The following is a 17,376-nucleotide window of genomic DNA, read 5'->3' as shown; positions in this document are numbered from 1 at the left end:
CCAGCCACCCATGGCACCCTACTGGCATTTGACGTGGACAACCACGTTGGCTGCTCGTACAACCACATGTCAACATGTGACACCCGCAAACCTAACACATCATTCTTACCTTTCACTTACCATGGTAAGATTTCTTTCAACAAATAATGCTTAACAATGTCATTAGCATCACACCGTTTGATCAGTCATATATGCCTACAGCAAATCCGACATTTTTGTATGAAGAAAAAGAAAATTTTGTTTCAAAGCAATTAAATAAGCTCACGAGGCATTTGAAGGCAAATTGATTTGCCAATGTACTCAAAAACTACAAGAAGCATCCCAGTCAAACTCATAATAGTGAACGTTGACAGAATGGCATTTCACAAACTGCCACAGAAGCAGCTAAAGCACCTTTTAATAGCCAACTAGAAAGCAAGAGGGAAGGCTTCATCTCATGCAACACTGTAGACTATACCAAGCTGAATGCAGCAAGTAGATCAAATAATGCAACTGCTTGATTATTGTGAATATATAACACACACACACACACAGAGGAGAATATATTTTCTTGTTACCTGAAAAAAGAATGGAAAGGGGATTTTTTTCATCATTATATTACCATTAAGGCAAATCTTTTAACACAAAGTTAATCCTCTGCACTTGTGTCATTTCTACTTAACGTCAGTACTGTAGCTTCCAAAACTTTGATCTCACTTTGTTTCTTTGAAATCTCCTCCTTCTGGGAGCGCAGTTCTTCCATGTGTAGCTTAAACACATCTATTGAAAATGGTTGAGAAAAATGCATGAATCACTGACCAGCGCAAAACCTTCCCAAATGATCTACAATAGCATTAAGGACTAGCTACAGAAAGCAAAAGGGTTCCTCTTTTGACGGTGACAAGATTAGTGAGCATCGGATGCAGATATATATTAAACATGGGAGAAACATGAATCCACATAAACGAAAAGCGATATTAAAAAAAAGGCTGATATAGATAAGAAATTCATACTTGTAGTATTTTCAAGCTCTCTTGTAAGATCTTTAGCACGTAATTCAGCAGCTCGCTGTGCTGCCTCAGCCTGTCTTTTTTCCGAACGTGCACGAGCTGCTGCAGCAATTGCGGCATCAAGTTCTCTTTCCAAAGCCTCTACCCTCTGTTCAAGAGCCTGAATATAACAACAAAGGCTACTTGATTAAGAAGCCTAGATGAAATGAAAACACAAGAGCGACTTCCAACAACTTCAGGTAGGCTCTAAAAAGCCTAATGAACAGAAGAAGAAATGCACAAAGACTTATTTAATCCAATCACCAAGCAAATTCATCTACGGGGACAAAGAATGGCTTAAGGCTATCACATAGTCTGTGCAGGAAGTATTATGATGTTATGGCACAACATGAAGCACTGGATAACATCATAACAACCATCACAAAACACAAACACATAACAAACATATGGAAAATGTTATAGAAAAATAAGAATATCTCCTCAAAAATTTCCCAAAAGAACCAATTTAGTATCTGAACTTCAATGCCATGTAATCCATGTTTAATGTGGAGATGAAGGGAAAAAAATTGAGTTATTTGTAGAAAAAAAAACAAACAAATTAGCAATGATCTGTATCCATTTGAAATATAAGGGACTAATTAGCGATGAAGTTATGTGTATTGCTTGGAAGTACGAGAGCAGAGACAGAAAAAAGAAGAGCTGTTTGGGAAAGAACATAAGGAATTTAATTGCTCAGCAGATCCACTTCCCGGTGGAAAGGAAATCCTGATGTTTTGAATTCAAATGTATTGCACCTAGTCTGCTTCTCAGTCCTCACAAAAAATATACTGAAGGAGCCTCATACATAGCAGTAATACCACCATGTTTGTTAAAGCGCTTTGTGAGCCAACTCGGATGACTTGTCTATAAAACCAAATTCTTCATGGCAGATTGAGCTCCTACAGACTGAAGAAGTTCTGCTAGAGATCTGAGTTGCCAAACACAACAGATTCTTGAAATACCGAGCACTACCTTCTATCTCATCTCCTAATATCCTTGCAGATACAATATAGAAGTAATTTTCTTCTGTAATTGCATTTCCAACATTCTTCCCATATGCTTCAATTCCTTGATCCTCATCACAATCTCACTACACTAGAAAATTGTATAAAGTGGACTACAAAGATTAAGGCCAATAGTCTGCATCAGGCTAAAAATAGCTCCTTACACAAAATTTGGGGATAACTGCAGGACTGATAGTAAGTCGACTAGAATGTCCCTCAGTTATTTCCTGGCAAAGAACCCAAAGAATCCATAACGAGCAGCGGGCTCGCAAGGGATTGTAAGTAGTTTCAAGAATTAACATCTAGGAAGTTCCTATCTTTATGATCAGAATTCTGACAGAATCTTTACTTCAGAAAAGGAATCTGGTTAGGTGAGATTCACTATCTGTGTTGATTTTGGTAGGTGATAGAAAAGAGGTTCTTCTAAGTTTCTCGACGGAAACAACGGAGATTTCAAGACTAGTACACAAATCCTCGACCTAGAGAGGCAAAACACGAATCATATCATAAAGGAACTAACTTTTTGGATGGCGGATACCTTGATTGTGCGACCTTGCTCGGAGGTGAGGGAAGCCTTGGCGAAAGTCTCTTCGTCCACGAAGACGGCCTTCTTGACGAGGATCTTCTGCAGTGACTCTACATTCGTCCCAATCTCCGATATGTTCACGAGGGCCGCCTTCCACCTCTCGCCGCCACCACCGCCTTCGATACCGCCGCCGCCCTTCTCCGCCATCGTCGATCGGCCTGCGTGCGCCCGAGGCGTGTGATCTCGCCCGTGGGGGGCCCCGAAGGTAATCGGAAGCCATCGTCTGAGCCCGCCCAATAGCCCGAAACCACATTATATTGGGCCTAATTGGGCTCACTTCAACCATTCGGCCCATTTAAGGAACGCGGCAAATATGGTGGCCGCAAAATTGTTTTTCGTGCCACGTTGGAAATAATAATTTATAGAATTTAATGATTTCGGGCCGCAGGTACATGGGCTAATATCGGGCCGTATTCGGCCCATAATGACGATAGAAGATCATAAGAAGCGATAGGATAAGATATGGAGTGGAGAGGGTGGCGCAGGAGAGGCAGCAAGCGAAGGCGAGAGCAGCGGCGGAGATGGAGAAGTATTTTGGGAATGCCTATCGCGGAGATCCGGGCGTTCCCCACACGGATCCAGAGCGGTTCGTGAACATATGGATCGGGTCCGTGGCCTTCTCCGCCCTCACCTGGATCAACCCTTACATGTGGCAGCTCTCCAACCAGTTCAAGTGAGGAGCCCCTGATCTCTTACTTTCTTTATTTTATCGTAAGGTGTATGATTAGGGTTCCTGGGCCTTTTCTTTTCTGTTCCGTGGATTGCCTTTATCTTTATACGATTGGGGTTGGGGTTCTGGTTCTTGATCTGTATTTTGAATCCCTTGTTCTTGTTGAAGAATTCTGTGTATTGAATTACTTTGATATCCAAAGTGACGAAAAGGGGAAATCTTGTGCGATTTATGGTGGTTTCTTTACCAGGTTTCGTTGCTGTTTCGAAGTGTTGTCGTGAAGGAGGGTAGGGTAGGAGGGGGATCTATTAAAGTTTATAGAAGAGGAGAAAAGAGAGCATTTTGCAGCGGCTGCATTGAATGTTTTTGCAGATTTCGTGTTTATTGAGGATAAAAGGTGGTCGTTTTCTACCCCATCTTTTAAGGGATAGGATACGATGATATTGGTGTCACCATTAGGCACGGATAAACGTGTACTCCTAAACAAATGTAGCTTTGTTTGACCCTTTTTTGTGTGTATCTGTGTGTGTTTGTAGACATTTCTCTTGGGATGCCTTGTTGTGTTGGGCCCTGTTCCATTCTCTGTACATTGCTAATCATAGATAATCTTGTAGTTTTTAGTTAATGGTCTGCATTGGATGTGATATTCACATCTACCCTGTGCAATCGTAGTAACGCTGAGCTTTGTCGGAATATATCATGGTTGAGAGAGAACTGGGAGCCTTTTCTAAGCCTAAAATTTTTCATGTTGGGAACAATAGAACAGCTAGTGTCATATTATTTTGTCTTTTCTAGGCTAGGAATGTTTTGGACTGTCTCAAGGAGGCCGCTAGTTAATCTTACATTCACATTAAGTGTTGAAACATTAAATTTTTGATAAATTGTTTCTAAGAGAACTGGTTCAACAGAGATTTTGCACAGCTTGGAAGTTATACCATCGAGAACTATACGAACCAACCTGACATATGAAAAGGTTTTTTTTTTCCTTTATATTTTTGCTTTTTTCTGGTGAAATCATAATAACAGTGAATAAATAAACTTACATAGACTGTGTTTCTCAAATTTGCTCTGATCAAGTACTCCATGCTTCATTTATGCAGACATTTTAAAATCTGTAAATACAGTATTGAGAAAAGGTGGTTTGAGTTAGGAAACTTGCCATTATATAATTGTCACGAGCAAACATCAAAATCAGATGGTTTTTAGATTATAACAACAGAAAATAAATGGTATCGGAAGACTACAGATAAAATAAGAGAAAGATGAGAGAAAATGAGAGGAAAGAGAGGAGTAATAGAAAGGTGTTGGTGGACAGGTCAAACTTTTTATAAATGTTAGTCCAAAAAAACTGAAAATTAAGCTAGTTAGTATGTTTCCTTTTGTTTTTTGACCTACCTAGAACTCAAAAACAATTTTAGTTGTCATAGAACATTTATTTGGTGGTCCTCTGATTGAAACTTATAATATCTTGATTGATAGTATTTAAGGAACCTGTTAAGCTAGTCTATGTGGCTTGCTATTGATCCTAATGAAGCAGAATCAAGTCTGTCCCAGGCTGGTTGAAATATGGCTAAACTCTAGAAGCCAATTATCTCTTCTAGATATAATGCAAAAAGTTGCCACGAGCACAGAGAGAGGAGCATCCAGTATAGTTGCCAAAAGATTTATTGTGGTGATTGCATGCCGTCATGTAGATGTACTGAAGTCTTAAATTTCAACCTGGGACGCTCATGTTTGTTAAAGTCAATAGTTCACTGAGCACTTATTCTCAAGTATATCAGCTCTATATTCTTTTTATTTTGCTCATGTCAGAGCTTCTTGATATAGCTAGTAGTCAGTCATGCTTGGAAATTTTCTTTGTAGATTGTTTTTTTTTCAATTTTGAAGCAGTTTAATGCCTACATGCTGTATGCTTACCTTTTTCTGCAGCTGGCATGACAAGGCTATGATGTTTGAACACTACCATTGGAAGAAAGCCATGAAGAAGAATGAACCATATCAATTCAAGGTAAGATATTTGCTCTTCCTTTCTTGGTTCTGAATTTTTCTAACAAGATGTTAAAAACCTTAGATTATCTATGTTGAAGATGCTTTTCCCGAGGATTAAAAGTAGTTTGATGTTAACCTCCTGTCATATTTCTTTCTTTTTCTTCTGATCGTCATTGTATTTGGCATGTCTGTCTTAACTTTTTCTTACTGTATACCGTATAACTATAACAATAGTTTATTGTTTCATAGCATTACTAAAGTAGGTTGTTAGCCAAGAAAATCTTACCTAATATCAGAGCTTTGTGAGCTGAGGTTGGCCAAAGTCAAAGGACCAATTTGAAGTTTTATCATTGCATGCAGCTACCATGTTGCCATTGGTTGTTAATACATTCTTTATCCTTTTGCCAGTGGAACAAGTACATGACCAAACCACTGCGTGATTCATACTACCACAACTGGCCAGTTTACTTCCCCTAGCTGCATTAGTTTGCTGGTTCTCCATGGCAACTACTGGAAAGTTGGTTTTGAGACATAAAATAGTGGAAGAATCGAATTCTCAGATACAGATGTGTGATGCCACTGCATATGTTTTTGTTCTGAACTCATCGCAATCTCTTCTCTTCACATCTATGATGAACTGTTGTAATGTTTCAAAGACAACCTTAAGTTTCAGTTTGTAGCACCTACTTTACATGCAGATCTTAAGCAGTGGTTTCTGTGGACCAGCGTATATTTGCGTTGGAAAATGCTTCTTCGGCTGACCGAATCACCATATAAACTTTTCGAGGGTGATGTGGCCACAAACCTGTGGTCGGACCCACGTGTATGGGCCCCCGCACGCCTTGTTTTTGACAGGCCATTTCACCATGAAACTTTACCGGGTTGATCAGCCAGTCTAATTCTTTTGGGCCTAATTGATCACATATAATATCCTTTTGCATATTACTTATTAGATAATATGCCACAAGCAATAGGATTAGGCCGCCAACTCCGGTTCAACTCACCATGTGAATAGAAACCCAAACGCCGGTCCGGTTCGTCATTCTGAACCGAATCGAGGTGCGTGCGTGATCCTTGACAGACGACGTTAAGATTCGTGTGGCCCACTTTTTGGCGTGGACATGTATGTTGCGTCTCTCTCAGTCATATGGTGCCATTGGTAGGAGTAATGCTTTCTCTCCCAAAGCCTGCCATTAGACGCCAGTTTCTGAGATTTCATCCATTAGAAGTTTCATGAGCGACTCACACACGTCACTGAAACGCCACACGATATGAATACGTGTGGGCGAATGAACGGCCACCCACTCCCCGGTGCGTGACTCGGCCGGAGCAGCGGCATCGTCCAACATCGAGAATCGGGTCGGGACGAAAGCGACTGAGCGCGGGTACGGTCAGGGCGGGTTCGCGCCAACCGTACCCGGTGCGCGGGCGCGCCTCCGCCTCCGCGACGCCTGTCCCTGCGGGTGACGTCAGCGAAGATGACGTGTCCCGGCAGGTCGAATCCGGGAGAGATCTCGTCTCCCTGTCGCGACAGCGACGTCGGCCCCACCACCCGTCCCGCGCATCGACGCGTGTACCGCAAAAGGCGCAACTTGCGCCGCTTCGTGGCGCACGAGTGCACGCCCCACGTGTCCCCACTTGGCCTTCCTTTAAATATCCGACGTCGCGCAAGTTGCCCCTGCGAAGACTTTCTCGTGGGCCCCCTGCCTCGGGTGGCACGTAGCTGGCTCAGAGTTCGCGCGGCCCCCACGAGCTGTTTAGATCCTAACCGTTGAGCTCGCATCAGACGGCTGCTCGAACGAATGCGGCATTTTGGCGGGGCCGTCGTCCTTCCCATCGGATTTAAATCGAATTGAGCGAGTAATCACTCGAAACTCGTCCGCAGCGTGGCAGAACAAATATTTTACTGAACCCAATTGTGAACTTGGATTATGCACGACATATGTCACGATGGGAGTCTCAGTCGCGATCGAAGTCGCGAACTCCGGAGGACCGACATGGGGTCAGCGAAACACGTGGCTCGTACGGCGGGTCCGTGGTCGCTCGAAACGTGTCCCGCAAGAGCCACTCCCCTCATCGGATCCCTCGCGTCCCCGAAGAGTCGCGCCGCTTGTTTCGCGACAACGCAGGCCCCCTCCGCCCTAAGCCACGTGTAGGTTGTGGGTCGGTCCGAGGTGGACGCGTGTCGCGCCGTAGAGTTCAACGGCGAGGAGGAGGGCATTTTGGGCAAGCCAAAAAGTTCCGTGAAACACTAGAAGTGGTGACTCCTCTGCCTCCATTATCCCATCTCCGACGTCTTCCGCCGCAGTCGCTCTTCCAACTTCGGTGTCAACCCTCGTTAGCTCTGCGGAGGCTGAAGGGTTTTCCTTTCTTCTATCTTATTCTATTTCATTCTTCTTGCCTGGTGTTTTTCGTGTTTTCTCGTTGGCTTCGAACGCGTATCCGGCGTCTGGTTATCGGATGCGTTGACGGAAAGATCGAACCTGTGAGGAAAAGAAGTCTTTTTGATGGAGTTTTGGCTGTTTTCTTTTCCGAGATTTGGTTTTCTTTAGTTTCGGTTCGATTCTTGAGGTGGACGACAAAGCAGCGGAGAGGGAGCGAAAGCGTTTGGCATCGGGAATGGATAGTTTGTCGAGGGATTTCCTGCGGAGCTTCGCTGGAAATGGCTACGGCGACGAGCCCTTGGAGGCGACGGAAGGGGAGTCCGACGAGATCGAGCTCAGCCTTGGGCTTTCCCTCGGTGGGTGCTTCGGCGTGGACCCAAAGGGGAAGAAGCTGGTCCGCTCGTCTTCGATCGCGTCCTTCTCGTCGCTGAATACTGAGCCCGGGTTCCGGGCGACCCACGCCGCTGCCGCTCTGACGAGGACGAGCTCACTTCCAGTGGAGGTCGAGGAGGAACGGCAGAAGCGGAAGGAGGTCCAGAGCTTGAGAAGGTTGGAGGCGAAGAGGAAGAGATTGGAGAGGAGGAATTCGATCAGGTCGGGGGCAGCAAAGCCCGGAGAAAAACCGAATGAAGATGTCAACGGAGGAAAGGAATCACCGGCGGTGGCGGCGGAGCAAATGGCGGTCGATAATGGCCACCTTGGATCACTGGGAGGCGCAAGAAATGGCTTTCCTCCTCCCGGCTTGCCATCGGGGCCGGCTGCTTGGAAAAGGGCGGCAGACATGGCCGGCTGCTTTCCGCCAATCTCACAGGGGTCTATTGGATCACAGGGGAGCTGCTCCACCGGCGCCGGCGGCGTCGACGGTCGGCCACCGCAAGGTAAAGTATCCACGTTTGGACTTCGATCAATCGTATTCCGCTACATATTAACCCTCCCTTCCAACAACAAAAAAAAAGGTTTTTTGAAGTAGATTTTGGTTGTTGCGGTCCTCCTCACATGATCTTTCATCCTCTCCATGATCACCACCAGCTTAATAAAAATAAGAATTGGAGTTGGTAGATTCTTCTTTCCTTCCTTCCTTCCCTCCAATAGTGTAGGAACATATTGACAGAGTATACACTACAGCTTCTGTTCAAGTGCATATTATTAATGGTGATCTTTTCTAATATTCCTTGTGATAGTGCTACATCTTCTTTTCCTTTTCCTTTATGGTTTATGGATAGCTTTTCAGTTGATGATGACCACTGCTTGTGGAAATCCATTGAGCTGGTAATCACTATAAAGGTTCTGATCTCATAGATGTGTGTGTGTAGGGCGGGGGAATCCACGGTACCAACTTGGGTTGCTGATTTGACTTCTTCTTGTATTGGAAGACACACTTCCGTGTCTTATATTTCAATCTGTTTCAAACATTCGTATCTAATTGCAGCATTACTCATATTTACAGTGCTTCAAGCACACCACATCGGTTTTGCTTTCTCCTCATTTCCTACTTGTCTGGTTACAGAGACCAAGAACTCTGTAAGAGGAGACGAAGAGCAGGTGGTGGCTGGGAGAGCCAATGGGGTGAAGGAGATGGAGAGGAGAATGATGGAGAAGATGCCATTTGTGTCCACCAAGGGAGACGGGCCTAATGGAAGGAGAATTGAAGGCTTCCTGTACAAGTACGGGAGGGGGGAGGAAGTCAGGATAGTGTGCGTCTGCCATGGCAGCTTTCTCACCCCTGCTGAGTTCGTCAAGCACGCCGGCGGTGGCGATGTCGCCAACCCTCTCCGCCACATTGTGGTCAACTCCTCCCCGTTCTTGTGATCATGAACTGTAATCTCACACGAGAAGTGCTCTCGCTTTCATGAAAGTGCTTGAAGTTTTGTTCTGAGCTGTAGTTGTAAGCTTAGAAGCAGGAATCCATTGTATTCATGGATGAGTCCAAGCCTCGAGGAGGAAGATTTCTGGTTTGACGAGGCAACAGATGCCATTGAAGTGGACCTCCCCGTCTGAATCATTACCTGTGGATTGACATGAACTCTTACAGGAATGACGGCAGTTCCAAGTACGTTTAAAATCCCACGAGTAGTTGATGCATTGACACTCCAAGAGCAATCATGTAGAAACCATGCTTTACAACTTCGTCTCTGTCAACTCTACGTTGAGGACGAGACTTTCTCTCCCTTCAGCATTCCCGTGAGACCTCAAATCAGCTTTGGTTGTGAGTCGAGGATGCACTTTATTGCTCTGGCCAGTCTTGAAGCAACAGCAGCAGTACAGCAGGGCATGTCGAAGAATGGTTTTCCCAAGAAGAGTGAGAACCAACTATTAAGCAGCTGTCTCATCATTAAGGTTGAAGAAACTTAAAAAGGAAATTTTAAATAATTATTAAAGGGCTTTTCTTTTTTTAAAAAAAAAATGTATTTGGATTTTTAATAAATTATTCTCGTTTTATTTTTTAAGTATTATTTTTAATTTAAAATACATTTAAATTATTTTTTAAAAAAAATATTTGTTATAGTATCTTTATTTTGGTTTGTCATAATGTTTTCACCACACCAATAGAGACATTAGACATTATAATTACTAATGATTTTTTCTTCCTTAATATAAATCAAAATATCAAAAATAATATGTTATTTTTATTTAATTTATTATTTTTGTTTAGCATATTTAAAATTAATTTTTTAATCATAAAAAATAATTAATTTATTTTGTTAATATGTGATGTGATTTTTATAATTAATTTATCAAAGAATGACTAAGCTCATGTGGTCATATAGCCCATGTAGCCATGCATAGTTCAACTCAACTCATATAGCCATACGAACAGATACGACTTAACACATATTGTTAAACGTAACTCAGCTCATATGATAGTTAAACCTATATAATGAAGTATGACCTAGCCCATGTGCCTAAAGACAACTCAGCTCATATAGCCAAATACACCTCAGCTCGTATAATCAAGCATAACCTAATTCGCAATCAGAGCATGACCTAGTTTAATAGTAAGACTCAACCCAACTCACGAGTGAGATTTAATCCAACCTACGAAGCTAGACTCGCTTAGCTATACATCTAGCGCTAGACATATTGTCGCCCTTCAATCCAACTTATTGTACCTCAATCCAACTTACTATTTAGGATGGACAAGTGCGACACACATAACTCGTGTCCAAGGCTCTACTAGGTCAATTCAATTTGGAAAAGCACTATACAATATAGTTCAAATTCTTTTTTTTATATTGGTTAAGCTTGTTAGTTGACCAAACCAGGTTTAATAAGTTAAAAACGGTTTCAAGATGATTCCAAGCCAACTTGACATGTTCAAACATATTTAAGCTAGTTAAAATTAATCGAATCTAAATTATATCGATCTAAGATGATTTTAAATTGATTATATAAAGATTTGAGGTTGGTTCCATTATATTATAAGTCAATTGAGTATGGTTCAAATATACAAATATATCATTTGAAATTGATTATTAGTTTTTTTAAAAGTAAATTAATGATATTAATGTGATTATTACCATGTATGACTATGTTGAGTGATCTATATTAAAAGTGCAACATGCAAAATAAGCTACTGGTCCATTATAGTGTAGAGCCGAAGTCTAGCAGGTCATATATCAAGTATGGTCCATCATAATATTTTTTTATATTATTTCTTATATGCATTTATAAATGAATAATCATGATTGACTGATTATATATCTCTATCGAGGGTAGGTAGACGATTCTATTCCATGATTAGTGAGCTGCTAAATGTGACAGTTGGACGATCATTTTATCCACTATCGAAAGGAAATGTGTTCTTACTTAGGTGGGTAAGAGATACTACTCCATCTAATGTTAGAAGATATCCATCCCATAGACGGTATCTTTATTTGGTGTTGGGAGTGTATACAATCAGGTGTGATATACTCCTTTATTATCTAACTATTACGTAGATCATTCATATATGTTGCATATGCAAGTGTATGATGTATAATTTTATTTATTGTATAAGAATTATTATTATAATTTTAATATATAAGTTTTATAATAAAAAATACTATATTATTGTTTTTAATATTTATATATGTTTCATGAGTATTAAAAATTATTTTTATGATTTTTAAATATTCTTATCAATGTGGTTGCTTATTGTTTTTATCTTATATTTACTTTTAGATTAACTTATTACTTTATATTTGGGTGGAATAGATTTTTTGGTGGCTTATCGCCTACTAAAAATATATGGTTCTTTTTTTAGTTAAAATAATATTTAGTGTAGTAAAGATTAAGATTAAATTCAAAGATAATTATTTTATAAATTAAATAATAAAATGATGATTTATTTTTTTTATAAATCTGAGATGTGACAATAAGATTTATTTGTAAACATTATGAATGATCTAAATAGATTTATAATCTCAATCAAACTAACTATAAGTAAAAAAATATTATATTATAATAATAAATAAATAATGATATCGAAAGAAATATGATATAATATCACTCCTAGTGTTTTTCCAATGATACTTGTATGTTTTTAGTACATCAATAAAATATTATTAAAAATTTATAAATGAGCTAAATAAAAATACTATAACAATTAAAAATTAAATAAAAAACTGTTGGGAGATATTTTTAAATTAAAAATATTTTTTTGATAAAAATAGAAAAAATATCTTTTAGAAAATATTGAAAATAAATATGTTCTAAGAAAATCATCCATTATTCAATATATATTGCTACTTTATCATTTTTAGAAGTGCGACGATCGGATTCTTTCGTACAACACTCAATATTTCATACAATCGGATTCTTTCTCGTTAGAATTCCCATTTAAGCTATCCCTTATTGTCGACAAATAAAAATATTCTTGATATTTTCTATAATTATTTTACAACTCAATTTTCCTACAACTAATGTAATCGAGTGGATGATGTCAATTGAAGTAGTACACGTGGAAATATCATAATATTCGAAGATAAAGGACAGATATGTCATTTTGGAACTTCGTACGGACTAGACGACGAAACGAAGAGCAGAAGAAAACGTCTTCTATCCCTCGCCGTAGATTCCTCACATCCAACGGTCAACTTCCATCCATCAATAATCAACGGATAGGATTCCATCACCAGCAGTACATAAGTCTTTGCTGCTCCCCCCAATCGAAGTAGGGTTTTGGTCGAGTCCCAAAGAAGGGGGCAGTCGACTGGCTTCCCAGAAAAGGTGCCTGATTTCGTCTAAACCCTAATCCTCTGTCTCTTTGTCTCCGGTCCTTTCTTCTTGCTTCGAACTCGTTGAGATCGATCGACACGGCAGCTCGATCTGCTTCGTAATTATATATCGTTTTCTTTTATGTATCTTAAATGTTTGTGTTGTTTAATTGTGATTTTGATCTATGAAAGTCGCTCTTTATGTCGTCTTCTACCGTTTTCTATTGCTGATTGGTGTTCGTTGGCATGCCAAGGTTTAGATCTTCCACCGATTTGGATGTGTAGTTATTCGGTTAGGGCTGATAGGTTAACGGGGGGTTTTGATCGGAGATGTTCTCTTTAACATGGGTAAAGGCAGGTATGTCGAGTTCGGCACCTTGACCGCTTTAATAAGATCTCCTGTCATTCGAGTTTGTGCAACTTAGAAGGGTGATAATGATATGCACAGATTTGAGGTCAATAACAGTGGCTAGGAGTACCAGTGTAGCCTTTTAGGTGTTGGATCAATTGTTTTGGGCGTATAACACGCTATCCTTATTTGTTCCAATTATTTAAGTAATTAGCATCGTTGTGGTTATCCTTGTGACATTGTTGTAACAGCGTCGTTGTGGGTGAGGAGGGGGGAGTGAGAGACGCATGGTGCCTATGTCTTAAAAGGAGAAGGATGTTCAGATATGGTAGATTTCATATGTAAGTGTTAGATGAGGTTGGATTCATATGTAAGGGCTTGGAATCAGTGGCAATTGCAAATACCCCAATGAAGATGATGAAAGTGGAAGGATGAGATGGTACTTTGTTGCCTTTATTGGCTGAAGCAAAGTTCTCTCCTCATGGATTACCTTTCCTGTTATTGCTTTGGTAGTGGAGGTAGACAGGAGAGGGAGAGGGATTTAGGAATCGAGTGATGGAGATTAAGTGGGAAAATTGAGTAAAACGACCAGTAGAGGTTGAGGTCTGATTGATGTACAGCCCTAAAAGTCTCAGGTATTTTGTTGAGTTAGTGATACTTTGATGCGACGCATCAACGAGCATGCATTTGCCGATCTCATTTCTAGTTATTTTACTACTTGAAAATTACAGAGTTTGGTTGCTATTGTCACAAAGGCTCTTTCAGAAAATTTGTCAAGGCTAAGAGTTTGCAGTATAACTGTGATTTTGTGTTACATTTTGTAATAATCTGAGGCTTTCAGTTTTACGTATGCCATCTACTATTTTTGTCAATTATTGATCTTTGGTCCATGTGGAAATTGCTTGACTTGCTGGTTTCCTATACTGAACATCCTCAGGCTGCCTAATGATATATCTGAAGTCTAGGCTTTCACAATCATCATAAATGTTTTGAGATGACCACCTGAATACATAGTTAAGAATCCCAAACTACATGCCAAAAGAAAAACGAAACCACTAGTCAGTGTCTTAAGTTACTTCAGCTCTTTTGCTTTTTTTTTTTTTTTATCGAATATTTGTGTTTAACTTCATGATAATAAGATGCTTTAAGTGCATTCTTGCCCATCTCATTGTCAGGTGTGAAGGATGGCTTTTGCAAATAGAATTGGAAATCTCCTGAAGAAATCTGTAACTTCCAGTCCATCATTATATCAAGTAATACGATGCATGTCTTCCTCAAAGATTTTTATTGGAGGTCTGACATAATGTTACCTGAATACCTTGTAATCTTCGTAATTGAATTCATGTTTGTGCAACTTTTAATATATTCACTACTTGCTATTCAGGGCTTTCATATGGCACTGATGATCAAAGTTTGAGAGAAGCATTTACTAGTTATGGTGAAGTTGTCGAAGGCAAGTGATAATCTTCTTGCTTATCTATACCTAATTTTCTCTTCATGCATATGAGCTCACAGGCTTTATCTTGTGCAGCTAGGGTGATCATGGACAGGGAAACTGGAAGGTCTAGAGGGTTTGGATTTGTGACTTTTACATCCAACGAAGAAGCCTCTGCTGCCATTAGTGGCTTTGATGGGAAGGTACATACTCTCGACAATTCATTTTGCTTATGAGTTCAAATAAATTGGAATGTCAATCTGTTGCATAATTAGTTTTAAGTAAAGGTAAATAAGCAAATGCTATATGTTAAGGAAAGCTAGGATGTTAAACATTAGATAGGTGCAAGGGAAATTAGTAATATATCAACTTGAGCAGTACATGAAAAATCCTCTGAATATATTAACATGGTATGTAGCACATGGATAGCAATATGTCTCATTCCACAGCTGCATAACCATGCTCTGATATTATATTCCTTCACTAAATTCGTGTCTTTTATGATTTTGTGTAGTTTTAAATGATTATACCACTCTTTTCCTTATTTTGTTGAACTGTTCATACATAATATGGGGCACCATACTTAATCTAATTAATCAGTACTGCTGTTTGATAGAATAATTTTTTATTTATATTTTTATTGGTCATCAAGGAATGTTTGTTTTAATACAATTCATTTATGATTTACTATTATCACTTCAATTTCATTTTTGCCCTTAATATGTCACAATACTTTGGTCTGTGCAGATCTAGTAAGTGTATTTTCTTTAAACAAAATAAAATTTTGTATATGTGCACCATTTTATGCCTCCTAGTAGCCATGGCTTATGAGTTTTGTTTACTGAAAGGTAAGAGTGAAAATTTTGACTTTTTTTTAATCCAAATAGAAATGTTGTTTTCTCCTTTTAAGACATGTTACTCTGTTACATAGATGGAATTGGAGCTTCTATTCGTATATCATACTGGTGTCAACTTTTAATTTGCTTTGCATAAGTTAAAAACTACAGTTTTCATTTCATCAAGCTTGTCTAAGTAAATAACGTGGGACTCTTAAAACAACCGTTGCACTGGAATTTTTGGGGGTTGTTAAAATACCATAAAAGTTTTTAAATAACTGATGATGATCAACTGTAAGCAACATATTTATAAGAAGCATGATTCTGTAACACTGCCTGAAAATTATAAATAGGCGATAGTCTGTAGGATGGAATGTTCTTTATGGAATTGGTAGGCCATAACTAAATAGGCGATAGTCTGTAGGATGGAATCTTCCAGGCAGAGGATTGGGTTGGAACAAAGAAAGATTAGAACATGGAACAAAGAGAAGACATTGATGTCACTGGCCAGTTGTATCGCAAATTTTGTCTGTCCAAATGAAGTCAGACATAACCAACTCTGTAGTCTTTAACATCAAATTACTTTTGATTATAAGTTTCCATATACAGATTTTTTTGGAAGTCTAACTAACAAGTGCTGACACAAGCTATTAGTTTCTGCTAGAGTTAGGTAATCCCTAAAACTATGTATGAGTTTTGCTTCAAGCATTCACTGACTTCAATAGGAAAATAATAAAAACTAATTAATTTGGAAATCTTGTGGGATAAATATATGTTCATCTTTCTTCAGTATTACATTTTGTCTGAAATTTTGGTCTGTTCTAACGTCAATGGTTTACCTTGTTACTTCAACAGGATCTCCATGGCCGGATGGTAAGGGTTAACTATGCCAATGAACGAACGGGTGGGTTTCGTGGTGGTTATGGGGGTGGTGGCTACGGTGGAGGTGGGTATGGTGGTGGTGGAGGTGGCTACGGTGGCAGAGGAGGTTATGGCGCTGGTGGAGGTTATGACGGTGGTAGTGCAAATAATTATGGTGGAGACAACTACAATACTGGACCTGCTGGCGGAGGTGGTGGTTATGGCGGAGGTAGCTATGGAAGTGGTGGTGGTGGTAGCTATGGTGGTGGTAGCTATGGAAGTGGTGGTGGTGGTGGTGGTGGCTATGGAGGTAGTGTTGGAGGATATGATGGTGCCAGTGCTGGTGGTGGTTATGGTGTTGCCGGGGGTGGTGGTGGCAGTGACAACTACGTAAGTGGAGCGGATGGTGGTTTTGGCGGAGGTAGTGGTGGTTATGGACGGAGCAGCGGATTTTACGGTGGCAGCAGTGGTGGCAATTACAACGCTGCTGCAGGTGGTGACAGCAAACAGCAGAGCAGTAACTTTGGCAAGGATGATGTTGGCTATGGTAATGACAATCAGGATGACTTGCTGGAGGACGACTTCAAGGGTGATAACGACGATGAGCCTGATGACTACGCCAACAAGCAAAGCTAATGAGGAGCTTCAATGATCAGTAGTAGGAGTAATAAGGTCAGGTAATTGCAACTTCAGAGTCATTAAGCTCCAAGTTTATACGAGAAACCTAAATCTGTGAACTCTGATCTTTTGGCAGAGTGTAACTGCATCTCCGTTGCTCTTTTCATTTAGTGGCACAAACCTATGGATCTGATGATTCAGTCAGATGTTTCTCTTTCGTCGTATTACTGTTCTTGATGCATCTGATATGCTGCATGTAGTTTGGAACGAGTTATAGTAGTGTTTGAAGCCAGCATGTTTGAATATACGCGTAGTCGCAATTGGCTATTTTTGCTTGCTTAATGCCTCTTCCCAGAGCGAGTATCATGTGAACCTTGTTGCACTCCTACCATCCTTTAATATCTAAAATGGTAGGAGTGAA

General features: G+C 40.1%; 4 protein-coding genes across 5 annotated transcripts; 3 read left to right on the top strand and 1 right to left on the bottom strand.

Annotated features, from left to right (window-relative positions):
- Positions 1-569: 569 nt before the first annotated feature.
- Positions 570-2,822, bottom strand: LOC135634070 (uncharacterized). Its single transcript, XM_065144240.1, has 3 exons — positions 2,571-2,822; positions 993-1,149; positions 570-759 (listed from the first exon to the last, which is right to left on the bottom strand). The coding sequence occupies exons 1-3, from the start codon at positions 2,763-2,765 to the stop codon at positions 629-631; spliced, it is 483 nt and encodes a 160-aa protein (XP_065000312.1). The 5' UTR covers positions 2,766-2,822; the 3' UTR covers positions 570-628.
- A 265-nt stretch (positions 2,823-3,087) lies between these two features.
- On the top strand, positions 3,088-5,974 carry LOC135634096 (uncharacterized). Its single transcript, XM_065144294.1, has 3 exons — positions 3,088-3,291; positions 5,218-5,296; positions 5,686-5,974. Exons 1-3 carry the CDS (start codon positions 3,140-3,142, stop codon positions 5,752-5,754), a joined length of 300 nt encoding a protein of 99 aa, XP_065000366.1. The 5' UTR covers positions 3,088-3,139; the 3' UTR covers positions 5,755-5,974.
- Positions 5,975-7,545: 1,571 nt separating this feature from the next.
- Positions 7,546-9,585, top strand: LOC135634095 (ninja-family protein 6-like). Its single transcript, XM_065144293.1, has 2 exons — positions 7,546-8,539; positions 9,169-9,585. The coding sequence occupies exons 1-2, from the start codon at positions 7,897-7,899 to the stop codon at positions 9,468-9,470; spliced, it is 945 nt and encodes a 314-aa protein (XP_065000365.1). The 5' UTR covers positions 7,546-7,896; the 3' UTR covers positions 9,471-9,585.
- A 3,176-nt stretch (positions 9,586-12,761) lies between these two features.
- On the top strand, positions 12,762-17,260 carry LOC103979830 (glycine-rich RNA-binding protein 10). Of its 2 annotated transcripts, none has more exons than XM_009396044.3 (5): positions 12,762-12,869; positions 14,381-14,498; positions 14,590-14,658; positions 14,737-14,843; positions 16,332-17,260. In XM_009396044.3, exons 2-5 carry the CDS (start codon positions 14,390-14,392, stop codon positions 16,971-16,973), a joined length of 927 nt encoding a protein of 308 aa, XP_009394319.2. In that variant the 5' UTR covers positions 12,762-12,869; positions 14,381-14,389; the 3' UTR covers positions 16,974-17,260. The 2 variants fall into 2 exon arrangements, with proteins under 2 accessions (XP_009394319.2, XP_064998002.1); XM_065141930.1 differs by lacking the exon at positions 12,762-12,869 and adding an exon at positions 12,939-12,975.
- The last annotated feature ends 116 nt before the right edge of the window (positions 17,261-17,376 follow it).

The sequence above is a fragment of the Musa acuminata genome, chromosome BXJ3-3 (assembly GCF_036884655.1).
Source record: "Musa acuminata AAA Group cultivar baxijiao chromosome BXJ3-3, Cavendish_Baxijiao_AAA, whole genome shotgun sequence".
NCBI lineage: Eukaryota > Viridiplantae > Streptophyta > Magnoliopsida > Zingiberales > Musaceae > Musa > Musa acuminata.
The sequence above is the reverse complement of the archived record's forward strand: the minus strand, read 5'-3'. Positions and strand labels throughout refer to the sequence as shown.